Source organism: Zonotrichia leucophrys, chromosome 4, assembly GCF_028769735.1.
Source record: "Zonotrichia leucophrys gambelii isolate GWCS_2022_RI chromosome 4, RI_Zleu_2.0, whole genome shotgun sequence".
Taxonomy (NCBI): domain Eukaryota; kingdom Metazoa; phylum Chordata; class Aves; order Passeriformes; family Passerellidae; genus Zonotrichia; species Zonotrichia leucophrys.
The window spans coordinates 19,067,521-19,077,897 of NC_088173.1; the positions used below are offsets into that span (position 1 = coordinate 19,067,521).

The following is a 10,377-nucleotide window of genomic DNA, read 5'->3' on the forward strand; positions in this document are numbered from 1 at the left end:
TATAATTACTATACATATCTATGTATTTGGGTTACAATGCTACATCATCACAATTTCTGTATTTTCCTCATATGAGACACTGAGAGACAGGTCACATACATGCTTTCAGATGGTGTTAAGAAAAGCAAGATTGCTGCACAGCACCAGTTTTAAGATAATGGTGATTACCCAACAGAGAACTATCCACAACCTTCCAAATAAGATGATTCTAAAAAGACAAATTGCTATCAACTAAATATTAAAGAAACCTAAGAGTCCAGGTGACAGGAGTTTCTGATTACTCATTTCAGTTTAATGTTCATTTGCTTAGTCCAATATAGTAGCAAGGAATTTCCCACATAAGAAGTATATGAGGTTAGCTTTCTTTCCCAACATCATCCAGTTTCCACATGCTTTCAACAGAAGGCATATTCACCCCTATGTAAGAGCTTCAATGGCTTTCCAAACCTCAGTTAAGTACTTAATGTGAGTGGTAATGTGAATAGCAGTACAGTGCAGCTTTACAGAATTGATGTCCTGAGAGCCAAGGGACTGAGCAAGCCTAGTGAAATAAGCAGACTTTTTCTGTTAACTTACTAGCCTCTGAACAAAGGGGAAAGACTACAATTACTTTAGAAATTCCACATTGTTAGACATTTCTCTACATCATATATGTGCAACTTATGTTTCCATTTTCATTAGTTGAAAAAAAGAAGATAAAGACTATTTCTTAATCCTTTGTTTTCTCCTCAATGCATAGTCTTGATTTTTTAAAAAAATCTGCAATTCTATATTTTATTACATAAACTATAAAATGCTGATGTGCACTCTATTGTCCATGCCAACCTATGCAGATTGCATAAACTCACGTCTGCGCTCATTTCTACAAACTTACATTCTGCAGCTATGCAGCTTTCAATTTATCCACATTATTTCCCCAATCATTTGAATACTGTTGCCATTTTGCTAATGTTGCTAAGATACCAGGCTTATAAATTCTTCCAGTCCCACAGACTTAAAGCACGCTATATTTTTTAAATAGGGGATCCTGATTTTGGCAGGGTTCACCTGCTAAAGCACAGAGCTAGACCTGAGGCCTCTGCATTCACATCATGCTCTGGAGGACTGCAGTGCTGAGAAGTGTGTAATCTTCCAGTTACTGGGGGGATCCTGCCCTTCCTCAGGAGGTGAGAAATGTTCCATGTTGTCCATATTGAATCCATCTGAACTTGGACTTAATGAAACAAAACCACAGCAAAAGAATAAGAGTATTTAAATAATAGTAATAATAATAATGCTAAGCAAGAATTACAAAATGGGCACATGCAAGAAAGCCCTTGTTTTATCTTGTCAATGAGATTTGCTGTATAAAAAACACAGAAGAAAAAACACCTCATTTGGATACCTAAGGAATGAGAAACACAGATGTTCACCTCCTGAATGGAAGTTTATGTGTAACATTTTTCTAAGTATGTTCTTACCACCCAAAAAAGTAAACTAACATCAGATTCTGATCTACCAGTAAGATATTTATTATGATTTGCTGTACAATAAAACATTTTCCTTGTATGGAGACACATAAACCACCATTCACTTGAACAAAATAATAGGGCTTATTGCTGCCTCTTACAGGGAGTCCAGAACTGGGGCAAGCAGGGAAGTCATTAGCAAAAAATTAAAGTTCCAGGAAAGAAAATACATTCATATTTATGTACCAACCCACATTCTGTTACTTCAGTGTTAGAACAAGATGGGAGCTGCAGGCATGTGCAGCAAGTAGCACTGATTTTGACAATGCAAACAAAACAACCAGCTCATCTGTTTGGACTCAATTTATGGATCTGATTTCACAACAAGTAAAGGGCAGAACAGTGGCTCTGAAACTATTTATTTTACTGTAAACTCATTTCTCCTTCATTCTTGAAGTGATGGAAATTATTTATATGAGCAATAACTGGAATAGCCTCAGAATAGCTTTCAGTACAGGTTGTAAATATTATGATAGACAAGCAAGGCACTCACTTTATTAGAAGTGCCAGATACTTAGAATAAAGAATTATACACAGAAGCTAGCTGTTCACCTAATAATTTCCCAGCTCTTAAGCACTGGACTTTAGCATGCTGGTGTTGTCCAAGTAATGTGCCAGAAGGAATATGTAGATTGAAGGTGTGCTGGCTTGTGATACCTGTATTGGTATAGAAGTTAACCACTGCACATTCAAGATATCTAATTAGAAAGAAGGAATACAGGTGAGAAGGATGCTTATAATGGTATGGCACAACCATCTAGTACAGTGCCAAAATCCAACTGCTAAGTGCAGCAAAGGCAAAATATATGGAGGAAAAGACACTGTGGGGAAGGAAAACAACGAAATGCTAATGAGAGAAAAGGAAAAGACAGTAAAAAAGCAAAAAATACAGGAAGCAGAGGTTGATTTTAAACAAAGTGAGAGGAAGTGACCAGAGTCGACATTTAACCAAGTTTAGCATCTTTAACAGGAATTACTTTCTTTCCTCCTTCACCTCTTTGACTACTGCTAAATGAATGTTAACACTTTCACTGCCTGAACTGTTTTCTTAAACTAAAAAACAAGAGCTTCCCAGTTCTTTCTTCTTTGTATTCCTTCAGTGCTTTTATAGTGTTCACTGTAGAAAGTTTTCTTTACAACTTTTTATCTAGTCAAAAATTCAGCTCACACTGTGCATTCTGTTGCTTCTAACAACACTCCTACTTTTGGCTTTTGCCTCTGCTTTACAGAGGTGAAGCTGAAGGAATCAGAAGAGATTCATCTCTAGAAGTAATGATTAAAACAGCCTGTTAATTTTTGCATCAAAGAAACATTGGAGACATTGAAACTTCCAAAATCCCACTGCAGAGAAGACCAGGTACCTGCAGAATAGCCATCCTTTTACTTGACAGCAAGTTTTCATTTGCCACAGCATGTTAATATCTGCCCTGTATCAGAAGTCATCCCACACAATGTAATTGTCAGGCGAGCACACAGAAGAATGCTCAAGCCCTTTTAGGTTGAAAGCCTCTCTCTGAAGGACAGATTAGCTTAACAGAAAAGGGTCAGATTTGCTCATATAAAACCAAAACAAAATAAAACCAACAAAAAAAAAAAAAAAAAAACCACAACACATAAAAACACAACCCAGAGAAACTTTCAAGCTGAGATTAACTTACCAATGGATGCATCACCATCCAAGAGATTGTCATCTTCAGAGGTCTGAAAATCCATAATTACACCTGCTCCATCTAAAAGCTCCTCATCGCTGCTTGCACTAGTTATGCTGTTGTAACTGTTTCGATAGTAGCCTCTATGAAACAGCTGCTCAGACTCCATTTAGCTGCTTTAGAACCTGCATGTATACACAAACAAAAAAGTTATTTCCTATTTGAATAGTCAAAAAACACTAAGAAATTTGTATCAAAATAAAACAAAAGTATTTTAGGCTTTGGAGAAAACTTTTTATGGTGACAGTACTACTACAAGTTACAAAAAGGTAGCAGCAATACAGAACAAATATAACCAAACAGAAGAACAGAGAGTAAAGCAGGATATCTTACCTGTTATGACTAGAGAGAGCAAAGAAAGCAATGAGCACTTGGACATAGCATATAGTGGGAAATCTCATTAAATAGAGTGCAGGCAGGAAGTACAGTGGCAAAGGAGAACAGTGAACAAACAGCTACATTAATAGCAGAAAAAGCATGGAAGGCTGCGCAGCTTTCTGCAGTCTGGTACCACAGGCACTGTTCTGCTCTCCAACGTCAGACATCCTGCCCCTCTTTCAAGCTCTACAACTAAAAGGTCAAGCACAGAAGCGAGTCAGCTGAGGGAACCACTTCCAGTGCAGAGACATGCCTATGGAAAAGGCAAAATAGGCCAGTAAAAACCCAGATTTACAAGACATTTGCTGACAGCTGATCCAAGCAATCAGTAAATCTCTAGAATGTGCTCTGTGATCCCACAAAAACACTTTTCTGTATCTCAAAGGAAAAACAAAAAAGGCAGCTAAGGCTTGTTATTTTCCCAGAAGGGAGGTAGAGTGAAAACTTTAAAGTACTCTTCCAGATTACAAATTTGCTTTAAATAGTTCAAAATCAAAAACAGCTAAAAAACCCCAACAACAAAGAACCCCACAAACACAATCAACACAAAAAACCACAAGCCAATAAAAAACCAGAATGATTTATCTTAACAAAAGAGCTCTTTTTCAAACTAAGAATTACTTAAAAATTACTTAAAATTACTTGAAAAATCAGTGTAAAATTCAATTTTTCTGTTCAGTACTAACTACTAAGCTAAAAGGCAGTCATTTGTCCTCTCACTCTCATACATCTTCCAACAAACCCTACTAGAGTACAGCACTTAGTGAGAATGCTATGCACCCATGAAGCAAAGAGAGATGTAAAGAAAATTATCAACACAAGCTTTACACATAAGAATATAGGAGAGAAAAGTGGTGACAGGAACCAAAGAGCAATTTGCTGAAAAATTCTGCCAGTTAACTGAAGCTATTTGAGTTTTAATACAAAAAAAAAAAGACTTTATGTAGTAGATTCCCAGTGCCTTGAAATCAAGACAAAAAGTCAGTTTCCAAAAATATCCATAGGTAAAGCTTATATTAGTTTCCTTCACAGCTGCTTCCAAAATAAAACCAACATGTATGGAGGAAAGAGACCTACTCAAATATGAACAGAACATAGACAACCACATGAAAAGATAATATTTGTAAAGCACAGTCTTAGCTTTAAAACTGCAACAAAACCTCTCAGTATTCATATTTGTGTTCTACTGAATCTTAACAATCTTAGTTAAAAACAATATAACAACAGCCTGAAAACTTTCTTCATTTTTATGACAAATACCAGTAGAGAATATCATCACCATAGACCTGATCTTCACAAAAGCAGAACCTATAATAAATACTCATTTTGATACTTCTTTTTATCTCCTCTAGCTTAAAAAAAAAAAAAGAAAAAAAGAAAAAAAAGGTAGTCAACAAGAAACCAACTAAAACCTGAGAGTATAAAATCACCGGATGAATAGCAAACTCATGCTCCTGGTCATATGATGACAAACATTAAGGGCATTGACTTTAGTTTGTATAAATTATTCAAAACCACTGCATCTCCACTCCCTAAAATGTCATAACCAGGAAGATTATGGCTACCCATATTGTGACAGCTGAAGAATTATACCCACTGGTACAAAGATATCAGCCTACCTGATGGAAGGCATTGCTTCTTTCACACCCAGTCACTAATGGGAGTACTTTTTAATGGCATTTCACATTTACCAAGTTACTAATGTGAATACTTTAACAGCATTCAACCAAAGCAGCCATGAGTGGTCAAGTCTGGGAGGGGTTTTCAGCCAAGAGTTTAAAAAGGAGAGAAGAGAAAACAAAAAGCTAACCATATCATCCCTTAGCATGAACCTGAACTAAGTATGAAAGCAAGTATGACTCAAAAGCTTCAGCTCCACAGGCAGGTACTGGTCCTTAGCAAATCACAGTAAACAACTGTGTCCATGGCTGCTGCTTTGGAGCAAGCCTAAAGTACATGAAAGATACAGTACTAATTTCTAAACCAATGGGTCAGTACCTACAGGTATAAATATTCAGTCCAAGAAAGAAAAGACCAAGAGTTCCCTCAACAAAAAAAAAAAAAAAAAAAAAAAAAAAAAAAAAAAAAAAAAAATCTCTGGTGTCCCTTCTGTGATCATATTCAGATGAGAAATAACATTGCAACTCGTTAAGACAAATCAAAGGTAAAACCCATCCTCCTCTTTTGAAGGGCAGGAACTATGACTGCAGTTTCCATTGCAGACAATATAACTTCTGTTTGTTGAATCTTAGGTAATTTTCAGTTTGATGAAAAGACTAAAGACTAAAGAAACACTACAGCAGTGTTTCTTTACTGTTTTTAAAGGCTTTTGCTCCTTTTTAATGTGGACTTGTGTTGAAGTCATCTGAGGGTTATAAAATGGAGCAGAGCTTTTACACATCACCAGAAATCTCGTTAATCATACTACTTTTCTTCAAGTTATCAGAAAAATGTACTGAGCAGTCCCTAACTATGTGCACAGATTCGTAAACTCAGGGTTACACCTGAGTTGAGAATCCTTCAGACAATTTCGCTCTAGTTCAATATTGTTCAGGACAGTCAAATTGGAATGTGAAAAAGCACCACTATCCTCAGCTTTACTCCAAGCATCTTCTCAATAACAGCAGCAACCACCGATTTTTAAGGTCTGTATTAAAATTTCTTTAGAGACACAATAAAGCCCATGAGATTAAGGAAAAAATCCTATAGAGCTCTCCAAAACACAGCACAGGCACAGGACCACTACTTGTGAAATCTTGTGGGGACCCCTGGTGGTTCTTGGTCCTTACTCTCCCTTCTAACACATTTCCAGCTTCAAAGGAGTGAAAAAAACACCAGGTAAACAGGAACACATCCCTTGTCCTCTGTCAAAAGTGACAACCCTTTGGTCACCAGAAACTAAAAAGGCTGGGCACTCCTCTTGGCTTGTGCAACTGTTGAATCCCAGAAGATAAGGGGCTAATGTGTATGTCTCAAACAGTGATAACTGGATGGCTGTGGAGCCAGCCAGGGACTGCTGGTAATAACAGACAATTGTTGGTACTGACATGAGAAATAAGAAGCTTGGCTGGAGAAGGGGCCATGCAGAGCTAGGGCAGCACTCCCTCAGGACAAACATCCTCGGTCTCGTTCTGACAGAGGGGCACAACACAGTACAGCGCAAGCACAGGAATGTGCCCGAGGTGTGGGCACGGACTGTGCAGAGGGATCAACACTATCCCAGACCCCTGAAGCTCTCCAGCCCATTTCCAGAAAGGTCTGAACAAATGGACTGCACACAATGGGTAATTTGCACAGAAAACAAGAAACCTGCCTTCCTGGTGAGAAAACCTATCTATTCATAAGTAACCCCAGCAAGCCCAGGAGTGCCCCCAGGACCTTGGACATCTCATCAGCTGTACTGACGCTGGACTAGTGATCTCTTTTTCTCTCTTCTCTTTCACCCTATCCCTTTATCCAAAACCCAGTGCCATGCACTTACACAGACTAACACTGCAACTTTCATGCCAAGTGTGTAAGGCACTAACAAAACTCTCTGATTGTTTGCAGACTCTCTGACTTTTGTTGTTCCTTTTGACTACGAGCATTTATGAATCTTGAGTGCTTCCTTCCCATTAAGGGAGAGACATCACAGTAGCAGAGTGATAAAGTGACAGATGCAGTAAGTACAGTTATTTAAACCTCAAGGCCAGGAGTGCTGACAACAGACTTACTTTGCTTCCTGCTCGGGATCCTCTCAAGCAACAGTGGTAAGAGGTGAGGAGGGACTGATCGGTGATCAACACCTGGCTCTGCTCATGGCTGATCCTTTGCTTGACTGCACAGGAGCCACCTCATTTTTTTAAAAACAGCTCTCCCAACCATTACTGGTGGCCATTGTGGTAATTTTCAAATGATGAAATAAACATAGAAATCTTTTCAGAGAGACCTGTGAACCTCTGATGTTAATAAACAAGACTGTTAATAGCCTGTTCCAGCTTTTTAATAAAAACAGATATTCTAACTAAAGAAGATAGAAAAAAAAAATCAAAAGGTAGTTAAGATTAACAAATGGCACCAAAGCAAAGGATTTCCTAAATCAAGTGTGTTAGCAGTTCAGAATGCACAGCAAGCTGCCCTTACTTGAATACTCTTCTCTCCAGCTGTAAAACCTAGTTGAAACGTTGGCAAGGGCATTGCCAAAATTATCTGTATTTCATCAGGGTCTACAAATGGCAGACAAGTTTCTGGCAGGAGTGTCTGGAGAGAAAATTACTGCTCAGTAGAGCTATCAAGTTAAAAACAAAGACTCATGGTGGGTATTTTATGAGGAAAAAAAGAAATTGGGTTCATGAGAGATTTTTAATATTACAAAAAAAAAAATCACCTGTAGTTTACTAAAACGCTTTCAACTAACAGACTGCAAAGAAGGTGAGTTATCCTATATGTGTTGTTATATAACCACAGATATGAGGTCAGTTCACTGAGTTCATAGATCAAATTTATTAAAAATAATCCATCCTCTACCTATCCAAAGAAAAGAAACATTCTTTAAAATTTCTTAGGAATAAAAACTGAGATTTTTCTAACTGTGGTAATGGCATAAGCACTTAGTGCACAGATTGTTAGGTCTTCTCAGATGTCTTAGAAGCTTTACTGCCTAAGTTAAAAGAATATTCGTGTCTCAGCACAAAGCAAATGAAAACTGCTAAGTCTGTAAGAGTGACAGTAACACAAAATTGTCTGCAAGACTAGAAGCAAAAACGTCAAATAACAGTTAGAGAAATCTTCAATTTTCTTTCCTAGATATACTCTGGAAATCTGTAGATTCAGTTTTCAAAATCGGAAAATGACTGTGTTTGGAAGCATATGGAGAACAGATTTTTTTTCCCATCATATACATGACACAAATTAGAAGCGGAAAACTCAGGGGAAAAAGCTGCAGTAGATCAAAAACTGCAGATAACACATCAAAATCCAAGAAATCTGGCAGAGAACATAATTTGGAGATAAAAGTGGAAGGAACTCAAACAAAAACTTATCTTTCAGGAAAACAAGTACTTGAATTTAAACTGGCAGGATGTCAAAATATTAAATCACCCCAGTAGCTCAATCTGGAATTTAAACAAAGTACTGAAGTGAAATGCCATTTTTACTATTTCAATTAGGAAACATTTCTTCATTGTACTTATTGCAGTATGAACATGCTAAATACACATTTGAGTACTTCAGCTCCTCTGCAATTTTTAGAGAAAATTATCAAAATATATAAAAAATAAGGAGAAAAAATAACAAAGGTTATTTAACCTTAAGCAAAGGTTATTTTTATCAAAGGGTCTGTGCTTCAGGACTGAAGTTAAGTCACTTTTTCATTTACTAGTCCTCCTTAGCCCCACGAAGTAAGCATAATCTAATCCTGTAACTAGAAAGCCTAAGGAAAATGCTTAACAAACAAAACAGCTGAATGCCTAGAAAGTTCAAGGGGAAAATACCTGACTGCAGACTACGCTCTTTGCAAGTTATTAAAAGTAACTGCTGGTACCCACTATGAAGTTATAAATTCTTTTCTTTACATTTCCAGGAATATATACTCAAGACTACCTAGTACATAATACAAGCTAATAAGGGTACTCCAGATGTAAACAGATTCATAACCACTTTAACAGTTTTGCTTAGAATTCTTTCTATTATGCACGAAGCCTATGAATTACTTCATTAACTTCCTTCTCCAATAATAAAAAATATCAGTTCATTAAGTATCTATTCATTTCATTAGTATTTATTAATGACTATCTCAACAATTTACATTTTTCAGTTTTTATGTTTCTAAAGCCCAGCACATTTTCCAGCAGAAAAAAAATCTGTTTACAGCCCTCATCACAGTCAATTTAAATGAGTATTGTTCTGTCTAGACTTTATTCTCTCAGCTGACTTTTCATAAAGGCTTCCAAAAATCAAAACACAAGCTTCAAGTTAACTCTAAAAATTTGTAATTGTCAACTTTCTACTATTCTGAGCATCTTCAGTTTGCAAAGCTTGGCATATACACAAGCACAAAGTACTGTATTGCAGAGCCTCCTCGTCCACCAGCACAGCAAAAAGCTGAGCTGACACCTGGACAGCTTTGGCAAGTCAGACAACACAGAACCTGCACTTTGAAGTTCTGACATAAGGGAACAACTGCAACGACGAGGGCAGAACTGGGAACTTGCTCACAGGCATTAAGCTGAAATCTTAGTTTTGGGAAAATAAGCAGGGAGAGAACAAAAACAGTTCCATGCACATGATCACTGCCACTGCTGACAACTTTTGGAGTTTATTGGGTTACTGCTGCTCTCAAGGTGCCAAAGCAGGAAATTTAGGAACATGCAAAATAGTCTGAGAATTAGGAAATTAACTCAAATTGGCACGATTACTTCTGGCACAAATCTCTTCAGCAGTCGAGCTTCTACTCTACTTTTTTAATTTATGACCAAGTTAAAAATACCCCTACTGCCAAATTATTATAAGACTTTACCCTGAAATCTTGATCTGTACAGTTACACCTATTCACGTGCATATGAAGTCAGCTAAATAAGAGCAGGAAGAAACTATCACAATGTTCCTAGAATGCCTTTTGGCAATGATTGTGAACTTGGAACAGTTGTCCCAGCTTTAGTGCTCACACTCAAGGAATGCAACTCTGCTGTTCAATGTAAGACACACACACACAGATCCCAAAGCAAAGTGTGTGTGAGGGGGAAAGCCAAACTGCACATTCAGTGAACAGAAGATATACAACACAGCCAGACCCACTTGTTCAC

The 10,377-nt window shown here is 37.3% G+C and overlaps 1 protein-coding gene across 2 annotated transcripts in view; it reads right to left on the reverse strand.

The window, feature by feature from the left end:
• The window catches only part of CLCN3 (chloride voltage-gated channel 3), a 59,559-nt gene that overhangs the window by 47,156 nt on the left and 2,026 nt on the right, over positions 1-10,377 (reverse strand). For both annotated transcript variants that reach the window (XM_064710666.1, XM_064710664.1), the window contains exon 2: positions 3,167-3,342. In XM_064710666.1, the coding sequence (XP_064566736.1) occupies positions 3,167-3,326 (160 nt within the window). In that variant the 5' untranslated portion in view covers positions 3,327-3,342. The remainder of the gene's footprint in view (positions 1-3,166; positions 3,343-10,377) is intronic.